Source organism: Pezoporus wallicus, unplaced genomic scaffold, assembly GCF_028554395.1.
Source record: "Pezoporus wallicus isolate ANWC-B61680 ecotype Strahan unplaced genomic scaffold, APGP_CSIRO_Pwel_v1 contig_6923, whole genome shotgun sequence".
Lineage (NCBI taxonomy): Eukaryota > Metazoa > Chordata > Aves > Psittaciformes > Psittacidae > Pezoporus > Pezoporus wallicus.
In genome coordinates, this window is record NW_026637289.1 from 2,827,082 (window position 1) to 2,848,301 (window position 21,220).

At 42.1% G+C, this 21,220-nt stretch overlaps 1 protein-coding gene across 2 annotated transcripts; it reads right to left on the reverse strand.

Moving 5' to 3' along the window:
* Positions 1 to 3,414: 3,414 nt before the first annotated feature.
* SNX3 (sorting nexin 3) lies at positions 3,415 to 21,220 on the reverse strand. 2 transcript variants are annotated; one of them, XM_057404716.1, is made up of 4 exons: positions 20,878 to 21,215; positions 7,950 to 8,045; positions 7,462 to 7,586; positions 3,415 to 4,090 (listed from the first exon to the last, which is right to left on the reverse strand). In XM_057404716.1, exons 1-4 carry the CDS (start codon positions 21,037 to 21,039, stop codon positions 3,985 to 3,987), a joined length of 489 nt encoding a protein of 162 aa, XP_057260699.1. In that variant the 5' UTR covers positions 21,040 to 21,215; the 3' UTR covers positions 3,415 to 3,984. The 2 variants fall into 2 exon arrangements, with proteins under 2 accessions (XP_057260699.1, XP_057260700.1); XM_057404717.1 differs by lacking the exon at positions 7,462 to 7,586 and having other exon boundaries at positions 20,878 to 21,220.

Sequence of the window (21,220 nt, forward strand, 5' to 3'; positions counted from 1 at the left end):
CTTACTTTCCACTGTTTATTTAACAATTGTCCTTCTGTTTCTGGATTAGCTTCCTCTCCTGTACCCTACTTGCCAAGAAACAGAAATATTCTCTACGAAAATGGATTGCCTTGGATGCTGCAGAGTCTCCACCATCAGAGGTTTTAAAAAGCAGGTTAGACAAACACTAAAGGATCAGATTAGGTGATCCTGCCTTGGGGCAAGCCATTTACTGTAATTCAAATATACCTTCTGCAAGGTTTTTTTCTCAGGAGCTGACACAAAGCTTTTTCTAGGACACGATACTAAGCAGATCAGAAGTCTAACCTAGTATAAGTAAGTCTTCTGTTTTGTGTTACTACAATTTTTAGTATAGGTGAATTGAACAGCTAACAAAGGCTGACGAGTACAAAAAGACTGCTTTGATTAAATGATGTTGAAAATGAACATGAGCCAGCAGTGTGCGCTTGCAACCCAGAAAGCCAACTGTAACCTGGGCTGCATCAAAAGGAGCGTGACCAGCAGGTCGAAGGAGGTGATCCTGCCCCTCTACTCTGCTCCTGTGAGACCTCACCTGGAGTATTGTGTGCAGTTCTGGTGTCCTCAAAATAAAAAGGACATGGAACTGTTGGAACAAGTCCAGAGAAGGGCCACGAGGATGATCAGGGGACTGGAGCACCTCCCGTATGAAGAGAGGCTGAGAAAGTTGGGGCTGTTCATCCTGGAGAAGAGAAGGCTGCGTGGAGACCTCATAGCAGCCTTCCAGTATCTGAAGGGGGCCTATAGGGATGCTGAGGAGGGACTCTTCATTAGGGACTGTAGTGACAGGACAAGGGGTAATGGGTTAAAACTTAAACAGGGGAAGTTTAGGTGGGATATAAGGAGGAAATTCTTTTCTGTTAGGGTGGTGAGGCACTGGAATGGGTTGCCCAGGGAGGCTGTGAATGCTCCATCCCTAGCAGCGTTCAAGGCCAGGTTGGGCGAAGCCTTGGGTGGCATGGCAGGGGGGTTGGAACTAGATGATCTTAAGGTCCTTTCCAACCCTAACTATTCTATGATTCTATGATTAAAAACATTCTGAGGTTTTACTAAAGTGTTCATTTGTGTCATCACACCAAAGAGGTAAGCAGCTCCCAATGCACAGAACAAGTTGGCAACAGAATGGAAATATATCCTTCACGTGATAATGAGCCACACAGTAAAATGACAGGTGGAAGCGTACAGCATACATCAACGGCTCACTGGTTTTCAGTGTCAAGGAATATAGACCACAAGTGAAATCCTAGCTCCATTGACTCCAAATACAAAAATCTCATGCTTCAGAGGTCAGTTTTCACGCCAGCTCTATTCCATTGGCAGTCTGCTAGGGCTCACGTCCTACCCTTTCCAAGACAGCCAGACCATTAAGTATACAAGACTGGTCTTTTGATGAGTCAGGCGAGACAAAGCACAGGCTACAGGACCTGAAAACATCTTCTACAATAATTAGGATGGAGCACTTGTAAAAAGAACTGGACAGGGCAGAAAAATCAATTGTGGTTCTCCACTGTGTGACAATTCAGTTTATGAGCTAAAGAAGTTGAACCAGTGCTGTGCAGAACCCATGACAGAACAGTCATCAGTCATTTCAGTAAGATTCATGCTGCTGTCCCAGAGCAGCAGTAATGTCCTCTGCAGCGTGCTGTAGCCCTAGTCCTTAGATCACCCAGGCCAGAGGATGCAACACTGTACTAGCTTTCTCCCAGTTGCAAAGCAGCCAGGGCAATGCTCATCTCACCCTCTTACCTGCAGGACCTACCCCTTGCTACAGAGCAGACTCACAACCTGGGATCCCCTTGGTTGAGACACAGGTAATCTCAGGCCATGCCTTCCTCTCAGTGCTGCAGATTGCACAGAAGCTGAACCAGTTACAATACATTAGAATTAAGGTCTTTAGTTCATCTTGAAGGACTGAAGGCCAGGTAAAATCCCAGAGACCAGTGCAGACACCCAGTGTTAACCACTGAGGTTGACAGAAGTCCTCACTTTAGAAACAGCAATGTTCTGCCATCAAGCATACAGCTTTTCCCTCTTCAGCTTTTCGTGTTTTCCACAGCAAATGATAAAGACTGTGTCAGCATCTTTCAAGGAAAAGATGGGGCATATACTTTGGTTTCTGAATGAAGCTTCTCTCAGAAAAGAAGATTTGAGAAAATATCTTACTGTGTATCTAAACCTAAATAATAAAACTTGATAGGCATTTAGAACTTCTCCCCCATTTCCAAGAGTAACTCAATTTTACATGCAATTCAGTAAGCACATGGAATTTTAGCAGTGATTTTACATTACCAAAAACCTCTTGGAAAGCAAATCAGCTTTAGGCTGCAAGTGGGCTTTATCAGTTTTGATCCCCAATTTCATGAATAGAACTGCTGGAGAGATTCAAAGTCCTTGTTTAGTGTGAGGGAGAAAGGGCAATTATTTGAGCATCCAACTATTCAGTGTAGCTAGGTACTAGCACTACATATAATCCAGTTAGCCACCACTGTTGTGTCAGTGCAATCTTTTACACCCAGATTGCCATAAAGGAGGTTAATGGTTTTAGTGAAAGGAAACTAGTAACTTTGTCAGCAATGTTCTGTCTGTAAATGTTCTTGACAGTGATAAATAAGGAAAAAGCAGAGGAGTCACATCTAAGCCAACAGGTACAGTTACCAAATAGCACAAAATACTGTACGAGATTGCTACTAGCATGCTCTTGAATGTGATTTCATGACCATCTGGACAGGTCATGCCCTTGTCACATTTGGAGGCACTAAGGTAAACCTCCAGCCATAAAAGCATCTAGTGAGAGAAAAAGACTTCAGCAGTATTGTTTGTGAGCTGCAGTTCAGGCACCAACCACCTTCATTTCACTGGTGGTTTTGCAAGTACAAATTCTACAGCTTCCCCTTCCTTTAATGCTCAGGGAAGTGGTCTATGAGCACATCTTATAGCATACTTGTATGACTTCATGTCCCTAACTGCGTTTGTTGAGAGCTACTTTAATCTAGGAATGAAGCTATAATGTATCATAGGTTATGTCAACATTCATTTCTCTGTAGGATGGTAAAACTTCCACTTGCTAGTTGAAGCTAGATTGATGCCTCTCATAGCTGGTAGGAAAGGTACTTTCTGAAGTTTACTGAAGCTATAAATCTGCTGACTGCCTATCACAAGCAGGGTTGCAGCTGTGGCTCCACAACACAGGAACAGCATTCAATATCTTTGTATGTTCTTTAACACTTGAGCAGCAAGCACAAACATCTAAGGGTATTTAGTGCTGTCTGTTAGTAACACAAGAGTGCACTGCAGAAGAGCATCACAGCAAGGCTGAAACACCAGTTCACTGACAGTCAAGTCCATGCTTCTCAGAAAATGTGATACCCCACATTCAAGGTCAAGAGTAACAACACATTTGAAGTGCATTTTCACTTTTATTTCAAAACTTTAGACAAGTTACTTTAGTATATAAATTTGATTTTTCCTCTTACAGAATATAAAGATAATTCCCTCATTACTTCAGTATAAAGTGTTTTATAAGCTTGAAGACATTTGCATAAGTGTTTCTCATACAGGGTATCAGAAATAAAGCAGTCTTTCTACACAGGTTCAGACAGATGACTACCTCAGAAACAGCATAGCAATTTAGTCAAATACAAGTGAACACGTGACACTACAACTGTGAGTTCAAGTAAGGCCAAGTCAGTAAACATTATAAGTCATTGCAAATAAGAGTGAAAGGTTTGTGAGACATTGCAAGGGGTGGATGGTCTCATAGTATAATACTTTTAACTTGAGAATTCAGAGGGATTTAGTAGAAGACAAGTGTGTTCTTTAATGCTATAAAGCATATGCAAAGATCAAGCAGTGTACTGATGTTAGTGGAGACTTTGTGCCTGTTTATCCTCAGCATGCTAAGACAAACTACAACCTCTTAAAACCAAGCATAAGAACCACTAATATTTGAGAAGACAGTTTCAGAACTCAAGTATGTCTTATTTTGGATGGTGTGTAGTTTTTGTCTATTACTTCATCTTGTAAGAACATGTGAAGACAGCGCTCGTTCTGTGCCAGTGGGTGACCTGCAACCCTGGAGAGGAAAACACAAGCATTAGTGCTAACAAATCAAGCACACTTGCAGCTAGCAAGGTTTTACATCAGTAATATATGGCTCTGTACTCAGGCACAGATCTCACTTCCAGGTCACTGCTGGTGACTGGAATAATGTCTAACAGCAAGACTTGTCATTTTCTCCTAGATGAAATTAGTCCACGGGAACCCAGAGTTACCTCTTGATCACTCAGAAGCATGTTACTTCATCTGTCACCTGCAAATGAGAGGACTATCATCTTAGCATTAAGAAGCCTGAAGTTAAGCAAGCCAAGCAGATTTTTACAGGTCTTGATGCCTCTGACACAGGACACCCTTCTAAAGGCTGCTTAACCCCTCAGTCTCAGTCTAATTCAATAGCAGTTAGCCCAGGCAGAGTTAAAGACTTACTCCACCAGGGGGTGCGAAGGTCTTCTGAAGGTTCCCACACTACTTAGAGTAGTGTCTTACCATGGTCGCTAGTCCACGTCTGCATGTGCAAGCAGCACAGATGCACGGCCAGAGGGTATTGGCCACTCTGTTTATTGCAGTTATCTTTAGATATGAGACATAAGAGACATAGAGCTTGTCTGTGCTAGAAAAGACCAGAATCTCTACTGCAGATTTAGGTTTGTTCCACATAAAGACTCAGCCACCATCCTTTTAGCAGTAAAGCAGCTGAAACTCAATTAGAAGACACTCCAAAGCTCAGAAGAAACCCATAAGGTATACATTTAAACCTTAAAATGCAATGAAGCCTTCTGTGTAGGTAAGAATCCAAGAGAACCAGAATCCCTGGAAATTGATCACTTACGAAAACCTAAAACAGCTTTGTGTCAAAAAAAGTTATATCCAGTTTGGTCAATCAAGACAGGCTTCTTCCTTGAAGACAGAAAGCCTCTCATCCTTCCTAGAGCAGCTTATGTCAGCCTTATGGCCCCCACATCTGTCAGAACACTTGTACTCTAAATGAAAGTTATATCTAGTTGAACACATGTAATACATTGTCAACTCCCGTGGCTCAGCATCAGTACTTTCAAGCACTTTGGTGCATCTTCTCCAGATGTATCTGTATCAGCCCTTATTTCACCACTGGACAGATTCACTTGTCACTGCTCACTTGTCATTGTGTCCTTTGAAGAAGCAGAGCTGTCCTATTCAGGACTAAGATTATTTCAAGTGCAGTCAAAGCCTATCAATCTTGCCAGGTTCTAATAAATTAGCAATAATCTCAAGCATTAGTTCACAAGGAAGACAGTCTGGAATAACTAGTTTGAGTTTCTTACCCCCATCAGACTGCAGCTGCTTGAACTTTAAGGAAAAATTACACAGGAGAAGATGACAAGGCAGCAGCATATTCATTCTCCTGTTCAGGAAGTCTTGCAAATTGGTGGCTGAATGGCAAGACTAGACCTGATCCCTCAGATTCAGCTCTTGGCTTCACATGAGTATCTTGCTCTGCACTGGTTTTTCCTCAGTATTTTTCACTAAGGTGACACTCAACAGTTGCTACTTCAAGAATATTCATGTATCCCAAGGTCAGATTCAGGCAGAAAAGCGCAAGCTGGCCCAAAAGAGCTGACTCAAGCTGCACTGCTGTGATACAGCCCCTCTAGATTCTGTATCTAGAGGGACAAAGCTTCCCTCACCACCCCTCTTCCTGGATATCAGGAACTGGCACCAGTGCCAGGCCCTTTTCAGACACAGTGATAACAGTTATCTGAGAGACTCTAGCTCTAAAAGCAAAGACCATCTTTGAGATTGCAGTAATATGCATGCATTATGCAAATTACGTTCAAGTCTAAGTTCACTAGTACTCAGAGTACTTCATAGAAGCCAAACCTTAAAGCTTCTACATGGTTCAGAAATTTAGTGATATTTGCTTGATGCCATTAGAGTAAATTGATGAGGTTGAATAACTGGGAATTGTGCCTGAAGAGCCTTGTTCCAGCTGTACTTAAGTCTGCCACTACCTCAGTATCTACATTAGCAGTCTGGTTCTGTTTCAAAGGGAGAAAAATTGACCAAGAAGTCTTACGCTTCCACAAGATCAATGCATTACTTGCTGTAGGACTGAATAAGTGATACTAGTAAAGTGGCCACTCCATTTCTGTCAGCTATACTGAGTTTTTCAGAGATTCCATTCAAGGTGACTGCTTCACTATCAACTGCTTCAGAACATAAACAGCCCTCTTCCCCCACATATTACTTGACTCAGCATAGAAAGTTTTCAGTAAAGCTTTCTGCATTTAAAGTAGAATCCTAAGCCTTCATGGATAAAAGCTGTATTTTACAGTCATAACTGCTTTGATTGTACAGCCTTAAAAAACAAATCCCAAAACGCATTCCATCTGCCTTCATGTAGTGTGAATGGAAAACTAGATGCCTTGGAAATCCATTCCACTTGTCTTTGAACAAAGAGCAGTCTGAAGCATTTTACCTGCTCAGAACCATTAACAATACCACTAAATTAAGCTAACAAGCAACTACGTGAAAAAAAATTCAGAGACTTCACAGGGTCACCATCACTTGCAACTCCAAGCCACATGCCTGAACTGACTAACAACAACTGACAAGCAGATTCTTCTGAATTATGGCTCAACTCACAAACATCATCTGATCCTGTTAAACATCATTACTATTGAACAATGTTAGAATGCCAGTGGAACTGACAAGCCTGAACTTTTAAAAGGGAGCAATCTCAAATCCAGTTGGTCCGAAGAACATTTGCTCTGGACACTGGAAGAGCTGGTTAACTGACAGTATTTGTTCTCATACACTGGATTCACACTGTTAAAGAGACTAAGGTAGCTCTTCAGGTCAATATACAGACGGCAGTTAGTAGTGTCAGATGGCAGAAAAAGAATCATAAGACTGTTACTGTAATTTCTGCTAACCCTTTGAAAGGCAGTGACAAAACCCAAGGTGCCTATTTCAAACCCTGTATGTGTGTACCTCAGGTAGTGTTTTTACATCTTCAGAAAGATTCTCATGATGATTAGAGAAAATATGCATCATTACACAAGCTGATAAAACCTCACATCTGCAATCAAAGTAAACTGCTGTAAGCCCATTGTAAGCTCCATTGTTCACCCAGTGGAAGATACCTTTTCAGAAATGAAAAGTAGAACTATTTGAATGCTATAATTTTACTAGTAATTTACATAAATTAACAACAGCTGCTCAGGTAAGCATTACAATATCTAACTGAACACTGGATGAGCAATGTTGGCATGTCCTATTGCAAGATTAGTGAAAGTTATCATTCTGGACCTAGCTGCGACTACCCTAGTTAGAGGGCTAGCAGTTTTGATTCAATTTTTCAGAGCAGAGTGCTGGGGTTGCCTCCAGGTAACTAGAACAGACACTTACTTGTTTATGAATTGTTCAAGAGCTTGCTTCCTTTCCTCTATAAAGGAATCATCAAATATGCCGTCATCTCCTCGGAAGGGAAGCTGACGGAGAAGAGCTTTTCCTGGTAGAGGTGGTACCACAACCTGGAAGATTTACAAAAGCATCCTTAAGCACAGCCTGTAAGCAAGTTTATACACCTCCTCTGCCACTTCCTCTTCCTAGAGGAGCCAACTCAATCACATCCCTAGTGAAGTAAGATGACATGACCAGAGAAGAACAGTATCTGCCCATAGACGTAAGATGAGTTCAAGTAGTTTAACTCTCAATTAACTCCAAACCATTAAACAGCTGCTAGCATTGTATAACTGAGGTTTATGAAGTTTTAGTTCTGGACATTTTCAAGCACAATATCTGCTCTGATATATGCTTTATAACATAATAATGTTTTAGCACCACTACTCTTTGTATGTCTATAAAGACTCATATTTACCTTTCATTTTACCTACCTTGCTTTCTCTTTCTAGTTCATTCCTTAGCCATTCAAAGTCACTGTATCTTCTTCTGACTGTAGATTCTTTCAATTTGAAAATAGGTAGATTTGTCTGAGAACAAGAACATAAGATATTGATTAGACAAATTAGAATTAGAAGTTTTGATAAGCAGAAGCAAGCTGTTGAGTTATTAATTAGTTCTACTTAAGCAACAACAGTATGGAGAAACAATCAAGATACAGAAATACCAATAAAGCTCTGTAAGCTACACAAGTAAGTTGTGCCTCAAACTGCATAACTGTAGGCCTCATTTATATGGCATCCTAATCCCTGGTATTTTGACACCATACCACCTAATAGAATAGCAGACTTGCTGGCCACTTAAGGATATGTTCCTAAGGTTGCACAAGCACGTGCTAGTCTTACTGTCTCAGGAACTGAATTCCCAATGACAATATATGCACAAAGTTGGAAGGGGGAAGAGAAAGTCTTCACAATCCACACAGACTCCTCTTACTGCATTTAAGGGAGTGTTTCAGGTATCAGCATGGAACATAACCAAGCTTCTTGTACTTTTCTGCTACCTGATACACCTTGGCTTCCAACATTTTCAAAAGCAAAACTATTAAGTCCTACAGTGAATCCATTCAGGACAGATGAAGCTGAAGACAGCACAAGCCGCCAGGTTTGCATCGCTCCAAAGATGTCAGTAAGATGGGGATGCAACATAACATTCAATGGTGATGAGATCACACTGTTACAAAGTTATACTAAGCAGAGCTTGATTAGGCAGAACTTTCCTGAACAAGGCTAGGAGTCAGCACTCAATTCTAATACCCTTGAAAGAGTCAAATAGAAACAAGGCTATAATGCTGCACAATACCATGTTAAATACACAATCACTCTAGCATGGGCCCTTTCACTAACTCAAGAGAGCCTATATTGCTTCTGTTCATTCTTGGGGTGCAGTGTTATACTACTGTTATAATCCAACTTAAACATTATTTTAATAGTAGACATCAAGAATGCACTATTAATGACATCCCCAGATGTCATTAGGATTAGATGTCATCCCAAGATCCAAGACCACAATCTGAAGTTTAAATGACACTGAGATATCAAACTGGCTAGGGTGTTACAAAAACGTGTGTAGGCATCTGACCTACTAAAAGCAAGACCAAAAGTCTGTAATTGCCACACATAACCAGCAGTTAACAGACCAAAGCTTGCTGTTGTCAGACTGCGTATTCACTGCCTTCACCTCAAAATAAAACTCCTGAGAAGCACCCTAGGAACCACATGAGACTACAGTTATCCCCGTATTTCCTGTTGGCAGAACCACAGTAGCCATTTTCAGCTAATGACTCTTTTTTTTGTTGGTTTATTTTTAACCTGTAAGCTGTCTCCTATTCTGGTCACAGTTTGGGTGGATATCCCTGTATCACCTGTAGACCATTAATGCTTAAGCTTTCATTGAGTGATACTTCTGGGTGCTCAAACCAGGTTTAATTGCAGAGACGCTCTCCTGCACTAGGCAGGACTACGACTGTGGGCCGCTACATTACTGCCAACCAATAACAAGTTTTTTGGCTGTCACAGTGCAAAAGTACTTGAAGAGTTAACTGTGTACTTTCACATGCTGTTTAGTCCACACTTAAATGATAAAGTACAAAACATTGTGTTATGAAATCTTTGCTCTCCTTCCAAGGTAAAACATTGTTGATTGTACCAGTGACTAATAATGAAGCTGCTCTTAAGACTATTGTGTCAGAAAGTCAGGCTTTATAAAGAAACACTCTTGTCTTGACAATAAGAATACTCACTCAAGAGTGAATAAAGCTAGGTCCCCCAGAGTGCATGAAGGAGATTCCCAGAAGTTAATTACTGGATTATTTTTCTCTGATTTCAGCTACTGGCTTTTTAACTAAATTCAGCCTTCCACACTGCAACACCAACTCTTTGTCAGCATCTTGGATATAAAGTCCTACCGTATTTAATACGTAGGCTCTCACCTGCAAAAAATATTACTTTCTCAAGTTACTTACAAGAGGGATTAAAACTGAATAAAAGCAGCTAAATGCAATGGGTTCCCAGGTCTTCAGGAACTCTTTTCATGCTTCTGGGCATGAAGTCTATTAAAGTTAATCTCTAATCAACATATCAGGCTTACAGGTATAATGTGGGAACAGAAGTGCCAACTGAGCTTGTTTTACCTTCTACATTCCCTTTTGAACTTTTGGCATGCTAGCCCAGCTAGCAAGCTGGTGAAAAGGACAGAGTACTTGTTTTCCCCTCCAGCTGAAAAATCTCCAGTTTTGATCATAAGCACTGGAAATGTCTGAACTGAAGGCTCCCATTACACTAAGTGGCTTACAAGTCACAACTTGAAAACTACATGTTAAAGGAAAGTGTGTGCCCTGTCCTTTACTCTGGATATGAATTAAAACTTCTGAATCTCACATTTCTTAGAAGCCAGAAACTACACCAATTCTCTGTCCTCTAGGAGACAGTACTGATAGAGCTGCATTCTTCAGATACAGCTGTTAGGCAGGATCTATTAAGAAAAAAAAGGCCATTTCATAGTCCTGTTTATACTCCTTAACTTACACCTTTGCTCCATATTTTTAACTCTGAATATATTAACACCTGAGGTTACTGCATGTGCCTTTCTTACCAAGGATGATTACCCTGCTCGAGCAGATCACTTCTTCCTTTGGCAGGAAGGACTTCTGCATGTCCTATTGCCTCCACCTATCATGGGTACATGGCTTTCATGAAACAAGCCAGAGAGCTGCTGAAGCATGAGCTATCTGGGCAAGAACTTGGTAGAGGGAAACAATACCAAGGCATCAACTTCTATTGAAGTGTCACTTTGAGACCACAGAGGATATCAAAGGAGTTATTCTCAGCTTCACAGTTTATGTTAAGAGTTATCTTTGTTTAGTCACTAAGGTGCTGGTAGCCGTTCTGAACACTGTTAGTGCTCTGTCTGCCTGCTAGAACAGAGATAAGAGTAAGGACAAAACTTAAAGTCAGGCTAGTTTCATTTTCACAAACACATCTCCCCATGGTCATTCAGTATTACAGTGTTGGCTTTCTGGCCTGCTGATCTGCAAAGCCTACCCTCATGAAACTCATGACCCAGTTTGGCACAGCCCCTGGAGCATAGCTCATTCCTTTGATAAATTTAGCATAATTACTGCAGCAATTGCTTCTTCTACAGTGTAATAATTAGTCTAATTTTTTTATTAAGAAGACTTTCAACAACTGCCTAGTCCAAATTCATGCCTTTTAGCAGTTTGAATGCAAGCCCTCAACCCGATAGGATTATGCATTACCCAAGAGACCAGACAACCAAAAGTCACTACTCAATTACAGATAAAGCACTATTCCAGGAGGACAAATACATCAGCTCTGTAAATTCCCACATAGCCCCAAATCCTAAGGACAGAATTAACACAAGACAAATTCTGTCTAGCACTGTTTCTGTATCAGACCATATGCAGACACCCATTAGGCTTTCAGTCTGTATTCTGCTGGATGAGTTAATGGCCAAGCTAGTACACTGAAATAAACATTGTCAGAACTGGTGCCAATTACATAGTTAAACAGCAGATGACAAACACAAACCCTTAAGTCACTCCTGCACTCTTCCGTTCAGACACCAAATGAGTTTCTACATTTGGTTAGTGTTCATCAAACTGCTAATGGGAAGCAGTGGTTGCCTGCTAACAGATTTCAGGTCAAAACCTGTATTCACAGCAAGCATGTTTCTTCAGCTACATGTATGTCATAACACATTCAAGTTACAAGTCCAACTCTAAGCTCAGGAGGTTCCCAGTACACCTCAGAAGCAAATGACAGCCCTAAGGCAGTAATCTGGATAACCAGGTAAGTTTTCTAGCTGTTGCTTCAGTTCAACCCTGAGCTGTGAACAGTCAGAAGTCCCAGAATTGTGTATATATATATATATATACACACACAAGTGAAGAGACTTTCACAGGCAGAATGCAAGTAGTTTGAGTACTAGTCAATACTGCCCATTCAGCTTCAGATACACACCTCCCCAATGCAGCCATTCTGGTATGAATTATACATTACCTCATAACAGAACACTTAAAACTTCTTAGAATTATCTAGACCAGATTAATTTATCCAGTGAGTGGAAAAAGCCTTGTAAATAGCCAGACTTGCTCCTACACATTTGTTTCCAGGCATAAACTGAAAGCCAATTGCATTTGAGTTTCTTCAGAGGATGTGCTGACACTTCACAAGGCTGACTCTGAATGTCATGGCAGCCCAGTCCACCTCACAGCTGCAGAAGCTCTATAGCAGTAGCTGTCCAGGACAGTTTCTGAGGTGAATTTGGCTCATTTCCCCATCTGCCAATGAGACATACAGCAGCAGTCCTGCATTGCCCATGTTTCCCACTCCTAACAGACTGAGAATAAAGCTGCAGTGTTGCCACAGTACCTACTTTGATGCTGTCTTTTCAAGTAGGTTATGGTAGCCTTGATACACCTCTATTTCCATTAAAATAGTGAAAGAAAGCTCTCAGCTCACTTCTGATAGAATTTTGTGGCCTTGACTCTCAGAGGCTAAATCCAAGCTTCTTACTATCCCTTCATAGAAGCTGTAATCTGTCAAGAGACTACACCCTTCAGCTACACTTACAGCCAGCCAGTAAGAGCTCTGGGGTATTGCAGAAAGTAGCATTCAGGGAGGACAGAAAAGTATAGTTTTCTTAACACAAGAGCCTGCCGCCCTTTAGTACAAGAAACTGGTTCCAGCAGTGCACTGTTGTTGCAGAAACCTTGCCAGTGATTTGTTTCCTTCCTGACCTGACATAAGCAGCTACCTCCCCATTTCCTACAATTATAAAAAGCAAGAAAGAAGGCAAGCATACTTTAAACCTCAGTTGCTAGAAGTTTGGTTTTCTGCTGTTCACCGAAGTAAAACCTTTCCCCACTGCAAAAGGTCAGACAAGAGGTTGTTACTTGTTTAAGTTTCAGTCATTTTGATCAAAGCAGAATTCTACCTCCCCTTTCATCTAACTGACCTCCAGGTCTACTGAGTGTATATTACAGGCAAAAAAATTGAAATTAATAGAACACTGAGAAATCTGACCATTTGTATACACCCAAGTTTTAAACAATGCTGACCTAAGCTATACCAAGAACTATAGGGCTTCCCATTCCAAAGCCCCGAGACATGGAGCTAGGATGCTTCCCAGCTTGAAGACTAAAGCAGCAAAATCGTAATTCCAACACAAAGACTATTAGTTTTTAGCCAAGAGTTAACTTTTGGCAAGTCAAATGTCTTGAGCCCAGAGCCGCTCTATGAAAATCAGTGTAGGGGCGTCTGGGTGTTAGCCAAGCAGCATCTATCATCATCTGATCCAAAGTTCACCATCATCACGAACAGCTGAATTATGGTGTGCCATGGTCAAACAGCTCAAAGCAGAGCTAAGTCTAGAAAAACATTGTTTAGGGATTCTTTATTCTTTGGGTTTCATGCTTAGAAGCCAAAGGTAAAAACAGAAGCCTACTTTACGAAGGGTACATTCAGGCATAGGCTTTTACAACACCCAGACAGAATTAGTAACTCCAGATAATCGTTTCAGGGTTAGCAAGGCAAAGCTTCCTTTGGCATACCAAACACTCCTTTTAAAAAGGAGGGATTGCTACTTTTACATGATTGCAAGCTGTACCTGCCATAAGCTCCGGTTTGGTCTACTGTAATGTTACCATTCATTCCTTATTGAGCATGACTGAAGAAGGATCACATTAAATTGATGCTTTAGCATCATTAGCTGACATCTACCAGCTACAGTCAAATGGGGCCAACAAATTGCAGCAAATTGCTGCAATTGATAGTTTTTAATCAGGAAAAAAAGTTTTACCATGCTTTGTGAGCTATAGACAGTCCAGCATCCTTACACTTCATAAGCATGTAAGAAACAAGAGATAACTGGCATAGACATAGGCAAATTAAGTAGAAAAAACAAACAGACCAAAAAACCCCCATAAATCCCAAGAACACCACAACAAAAAACTCTTCATATTTCCATTTTTTATTGGAACAGTAACATTCACATTCTTTAATTTGTAGTGTATCTTCACACTTGGCAGGTGCTGCAGCTTAGGCCCATAGTCTCTGAAGCATTATTTCCAGATACAGAGGTAGCTTTAAACCACTTCAGATACAGCTTCATATTCCTCTGGATTTTAGAGTAAAGCTGCTATATGCTAGTTATTAGCTAAACTTTCAGGACTGGCTTTGTGGCAAACACAGACTGTACCGTCATGTACCACAGAAGAGCCTCCCATGACAGCATCTTTGAGCTGCATTCTTAAGTAACCACATAAGGAATATGTTCATGGACCTGTCTTCAGTCAGTAAAATACTTGTTTTTATACCTTGAGCAGAAGGTTAAGGCTTCTCCATCCTTCTCACATCAAAAAAGGTTGTGACAGCAACTTCAGACCCTTCACTCTGTGCTATAGCTTCATAAACATTCAGATTATTTATTTGCTAAAACAGCCTCCAGTAGTGCAACTGGCATTGCACTACCAAGTGAAAAAAATTTTAAAGCAAATCCTTTCCCTACAGTTAGAAGCTCACATCTACACTGCATTATTTAATTTCCCCAGATGAAAGAGTAGAGACACAACTGATCTGAAGTTCAAGCTGACGCTTTTTTGACAAGTCATATAACAATAAAAATATATCAAAACACTTTGGCATCATATGCCTACCTGGATCACAGCCATCCATCCTACAAAGATCAGTCATTGTTCATTTGACTGGTCTGTTCAGTACTGTACTAGAGCACACTATTACTACATGACAATCAAGGCCCACATTGCATGTGCAGAAATAGACTCAAAATCACCCGTTAAACTAACATACTAATATGAAGCACTATTGAGAGACTTGGCTATTTTATTTGCACAGTAACAGACATCAACACCAAACCAGTTCAGTACCTTTGGACTAGGCTCTTGAACCTAGTTTAATAAAAAACTCTACAGAAAAATCAGCTGCTCAGAGTAAATACATGCAATGGACTTCTAAATCCTCTCTCCTTGCTTCAGAAGTTTCTTTCATCCAAGCCACCCTACTTCAGCCTCTCTAGTCAGTGTCCTGGGAAGTTGTTACCCTTCCAGCTATCCTTTTCTGAGCTCAATGGTGCAGTGAATGTTTAAGGTGGGCTGTAGAACAAAGTCACCTGAATCACTGCATTTTTATCCTTTGAAGAGGAGTCTAAAACGGGTAGCACAGTCTAGAATAGGGTATTAGAAGAGTACTAACTACAGTTAGAGTAGACTTGCAGTGTGATGCAAGATTTGCGGTAGTAAAGAAAGAATTAGTGCTGATTATGCATCCCTAAACACATCCAACACTGAGTCAGTGTTTAGTCATTACCCCACGACAAGCTTCACTGACTATGAAACTGAACAGTGCTGAAGTCAACTATGTATACCAGTGGATTTGATTCTTCTCATGGTGGGAGAAGAACCTGCAACTTCAAACCCAGCTAAACACATGAAGGACAGGAAATATGGCACTGTTCAAGGACAGCATTTCAAAGGTAAACTCACCAGATCACGAATGCCACTTTGCAAAGCCATGGCATAAGATAAGTGCTGTCTGAGCAATTTATACTTTCAGTTCATTTACCGTCTTACTTTGACTTTGATTGCAGAAGTCAAACTCAAACCAGTCACTCAAGTTGGACTACTATAAATATGTTGAAATGCAAGTATTGTATCCAAGACAGGTCTTGAAAACAATGGGTTAAGATACAAACAGACTTTCAGAAGCAGCTCAAGTTCAGCAGTACTTTGATACACTTCCCCAATCCTTTGAGACCAATATTATTTTTAACAATGCAGGCACTTCACAGCTTGTGTGTTCATTTCCTTCCCCAGATTGGGTCTACACAGTCAAACACCTCTGCAAGTCTACAGAAGTCTCTCTGCAGAAGACACAGGAGAGGCGACTGCTGCCTTCAAGAGCATTGGCACCACTCAAGTGATGCATTTTGCATTTGGAAGCACAGCAGCAAGGCATTACCCTTCTTATACCTCAAGACAAGCCACTGAGCTGTGAGACCCCAGGAAGCTACAGTGTGCTTCAGTGTCAAGTTTAATCACACTGATTAGAGGCAATTCAGTATTAAAGAACAGAATTAAGACAAAGGCTTTTTGTTTAACTTAGGTTTGACTAAAAAGAATTATTTAACTACTTGGAGTAGCAGCTCCTGTAGCAGGTATTTTATTATAAATTCTAACTGCCAGTTTGACTATTAATGACTTCTCTGCAAGCTCTCACTAACCATCAACAGATAATTTAACCTTTTAGTCTAATTGACAAACCCAACTAAAACAGGCAGCACAGAAGTCACTTTTACTTCTACAGAAGCAATAACAGATAATATAGTGTGAACAAAGGGATATTTTCCCAGATGCAGCAAGTTCCTGGATATCTGTATGCTTTGTTGACAGTATTCTAACCAATGTGCTTACCTCCTATGGCACTGCTTTTACAGTGGCTGTATGACTCTAAAGTATGTCACCAATTGCTGGAATCAGAGTTAACTTGTAAAGCTTATCTTGTCTCCTTAAAGGATTTAGCAACTGAAGATGTTGCACAGAATCTGAACAAAGACATTCCTGTTGACCCAGTTACCAGGAAAACTATGTCTTAAGTACAGTAGAAGTCAGGTAATAACTGGATTGAAGACTGCAGACATGCTGTAGGATGATAGTATAACAACTGCCATTTGTTCTACAACTGCTTCTTGGAATTCAGAGAGAGTACTGGCCGACAGCCTATAAATATTATCAAGTATTCACATGCCTGTGTTGACAAGCAGAAGCCCACCCTGAAAATTTATAACAAGGGAACCACTACCCATCTGGTGGTGGTTCCTGAGTGAACAGCTAAAGACTTCCAAGAAGCAGCATATGGCATGCAAGGGTATTTACGCTGAAAAATTAACTGCTGGTTCACACCTCTCAAGAGGCAAGGGCAGCAAAGTAGTCTGCTGTATTACTTTGGCAGTCCATTTAGTTGATTATATTAGTTGTGACCACTGCAGTCACCATACTGTGACAATCTTGATACCTTTAGATGAGACTACTACTCTATCAAGTTTTATTTCACTAGAAAAAGCACTTGGAGCTTTATACCCTATTGCTTCATTCTCTTTTTTTAGCTCACTAAGCCCTCACACAAAGAACACCTTAAAATGATGCAAACTCACTGCCTAATGCTGCTGATGGAGAGCAAATTCTCTAGCACCCTGTCAAGAACATGATCCACTCAGATTTCCTATTTTAGCACTGAAGGGTGGCATTTACCATTACTGAACAAGACACTTGACTTTCATTGCCAAGCTGCACTGCAGTGGCATACCACCACACTTGTCCTATACTGGTTGCTACAGTGGAAAGCTTTCTGTCATCACCTTGTCCAGTCTGCCAAGAACAGTATGTTATTTAATGCAAGTTCAGGCTCAGAAAGTCAATACTTTGACCAACTGATCTTCTGTGAAGTAAGCTGCCCCACTGGAAGTGCTGTATAGGTGTTCCCTTGAGAGAATTTTTACATCCCAACTGGATAGCTTTCTTTCTGAACATAGAGACAAATAACGGAGTGTTGTAGGTCTGTGTGTATCTTAAAGGCTACCCTGGTTCTCACTGGGTGTAAAGGATGCCTGACAACTGGCAGTGTTCAAGGCCAGGTAGGACAGAGCCTTGGCCAACATGGTCCAGTGTGAGGTGTCCCTGCCCATGGCAGGGGGGTTGGAACTTGACGATTTTAAGGTCCTTTCCAACCCTAACTATTCTATGACTCTGAGCCTAACTGCTTGTGAAAGTACCATGCATTTACCATGGGGCACAGCCATCCCGCTAGCCTGCACAGACACACATGCTAGGAAACAGTAAGGTTTTTCGTAAGTACTGAAATACAATTGACTCGCTTATCTAGTAGTATACCGCTGAGCAGTCTACCCAAAACTTTTAAGTTCCCCATTAAGCTTCCCAACTTCCACCAGAAGCTGATGAGTACAGCAATATAAGAATTAAAGCATGAGGTTGTTCCACTTGTTGCTTTCCAGGCAACAGATATGCTTTAGCTGTAATACTAGCAGAAAGCTTGTCAATAAAAGCTTGGGGGGGACTCTGCAGTATTTCACACAAGTACTTTTTGCAAGATACTAGTTATCCAACATCAGTTCAAGTCTGCTAGCAAGCTCAGACTCTCCCCCAAAAAGTTAAGCTTTGAGACTCAGACAAAGCAACATAGAATTACCCTTATACCAAGGTTGTAAACACCATGGCAATGGTGCAAGTCTAATTGCTTTGATTCAGACTTAAATCTGTGTCCTCTCTGACGATGTTTCTGGCTTAGCATGATTTCCAGCCATAGCATCAGCCTGTCCAACAGCTTTTACCAGAACTCAGCAGCAGTTAAGCTATCCATTTCTGCACCCCTAAACATTTTAATGTTGATGTTAGTTGAATAAATAGTTTTCCAGATACAGCACAGGTAACTCACTCCATCTCAGGTTTGTACTGCTGCCACTACTAGCACCACTGCGGGGCACTGATGCCCACCATGCGCCAACAAACAGCTTATAATACAAACCTATCTTTTAGAAATAAAATACTATAGCAATTCAAGTTCTAACTCTTCTCTCATACTGAAACTTGTGTTATTAGCAACATGGTCTACATTCTGCTGAGAAACAGTCAACTGATACACGTTTAGACAGCAAATGCAATTCCGCATGACTTGTATTACCTGCTCTGTGCCTTCCAGCACACAGAGACATAAAACTCAATTTACAGTTCATGCATACAGGATTGATGCAGTCTGTGTAAAAGTAGCACACAGCTGGAAAGGGCATGATCATGTATCAGAAGCAGTCCTGTATACAGACATGCAGAGATGCAAGTAAGGAGTGGGAAGAAGCAATGTTTATATAATAGTCAGGATGGGAGGAAGAACAGAGGAAGGTCACAGTACTACCACAGCATATGTTTGTTCAAGTCACTTCTAGGTCTTTGTTACAACAGGAATCCAGAATTTTTTACCCAAACAGCAGATGGGCTAATACTAATCTGTCTCAGAACCTGCTTTTCTGCTTTCCTTTCTGCTGAAGAACCTCAGTTGGGGATTTTGGAGGCGGGGGAAAAAAAAAAATAAAAATATTTTAAACCCAGTAAATTTGGTCTCATTCCCAAGGCTGTATCACAGCTGTGTTCCTTTTGTATCATCTTACCTACATCCAGCAATTCCAAATGCTCAATCTCACAAAAAAGAACATCATCAGGAACTTAAGGCACAAATACTTTCCAAACAAGGTAGAGTTACATCTGTCTGCAAAGTGGGCTGCTAGGGCAGTGTAATGAAACTTAAGCGTGCAAGCTCGAGTTTGTCCTCACACAGAGGCCAAACACAGGTTACAGCTGTTTCAATTTATTCTTCCCACCTTATGAGCACATCCTGAAATGTAAGAATAGCCAGGGGGCATGGCAATCCAGGAGTGTCAGAATGAATGAAGTATCCTCCTTCATAGCTTTAGATCCCAAATGATGTTGCTTTTTTAAGTAAAGTTACACTAAGCTGAGAACTTTGACCAGAAAATCCACACAGGGTTTTAGTCTTGTCTGAAGACTTTGAGAGACCAGAGCAGCAGCCCTCAGCTGAAGCCTTCCCTGCCATGAAGGCATGTGCATTTTGTGTGAATAAAGAACCCATACTGCAAAAATAGTCATAGAGAGTCAATGAGGCTTCTTCCTTCTCTATTACTGCCTGTAATAACTGACCATGCTCAATCAGCTGCAAGAGTAAAGCTATACAAGGTAATAGACTCAAGCACAAGGTACAAAAAAACAGTCATCTTTCAACTCATCCCTGGAAGCACAAACTAAAAGGATGTCCTGCCTCAAGCCGCTACTGCGCAGGCAAGGACCAGTGCCATAGACACTGTATTTCACTGTCTACTCCTGCAGGCCCTGTTTATGAAATGAGAGACCTTATTACTCCACATAGCTTTTCTCAAGCTTAAGACTATTAGCCTTTGGGGCATGCCAGTGAACACTGCCCTTCCAGCTAGGAAGGAGTCCAGTGCCAAGAAAAGTTTGACAGCACATGAGAAACAGCCTTATTTATTTGGCACTCAATTCATATTTCACATACAAAAGCAAAGAGGAAGGCCTCCCTATAAACACTCACCTTATCACTTCAGCTAGCTCTGCCCCATCACATGTACCCACTAGACTTATTTACACATTCTCTACAGGTTTTTGAGGCTGCTGAAATCCTGAACTTGGCCTCGTTGTCAGGGCAGATCCATCCATATTACTACACCTCAGGTGAGAGTTCGCCCTCTTCTATTTACTTAAGAGTCTGATTGCTCACAGTACAGCAAAATTTCGGTCTACTGACAGTTGTGCACAGTGGCGCCGAAAGAACATTTGTCCTTTGGTTATTTCAACCGAAGTGCACTGCCGTTGCTACCACCAGAGCGCCAGAGTTGCCAGCTCCAGCCGCCTGCAGAAGCTGGGCCCTGCTCTCATGCTGAGAGTGAAGCCCGCTGACGCTCAGCCATCACCTGCCCAGTGGTACCCACCGCACCAGCTGTCAAACGGGCTCTGAAGGACACGACGGCGGCTGCTCGCCACCGCCGGCCCAGCCCCGAGGACACCCGTCCCGGTTATGTAAGCGTCGGCTGGAGCCCAACGCCGACACACGGGATCCGCATTCTCCCTCCCTCGCTCGCTCTCGATTCGCTCCCGGGTCCCGCCGCAAGAGGAGCAGGCACGGACCCCACGGAGCTACCCGATGGGAACCCCCAGCAAGCAGAAACTGGGCCGGCCGCAGCGCCCAGCTGCCCCCCACCCTCCCCACTGAGTCAGGCGCTCACCTTGACGCGGATCTCGTAGGTAGTGAAGCGGCCGCGGCCCACCCCCACGGTCTGCGGGTTACCCACGTCGATCTCCAGGAAGTTGCTGGGCGGCCCGTAGGCGTCGTTCAGGTTCTGCGGCTTGCTGATCAGCCGCCGGGTGTCCGCGATCGTCTCAGCCATGGCGGAGCGGGCGCCTTCTCCCCCCGCCGAGAGGAGCGCGGCAAGACGTGAGCGACCGAGTGAGCTTGCCCCGAGCGCCCCCGCCGCCCGCCCTCTTATCGCCCCGCCGCCAGCTGACTGCCCGGCAACGCGCACCCACGCCGCCGCCGCCGCCGCCAGCGGATGCGTCCACCGCCCGCGC

Coding starts and splice junctions, on each gene's coding strand:
- SNX3 (XM_057404716.1), bottom strand. CDS start 21,039: ATGGCTGAGACGATCGCGGACACCCGGCGGCTGATCAGCAAGCCGCAG. Junction 8,046..20,877: donor CCTACGAGATCCGCGTCAAG/GTGAGCGCCTGA, acceptor TCTTGTTCTCAG/ACAAATCTACCTATTTTCAA. Junction 4,091..7,461: donor CTTGAACAATTCATAAACAA/GTAAGTGTCTGT, acceptor TTTCCTCTCCAG/GGTTGCAGGTCACCCACTGG.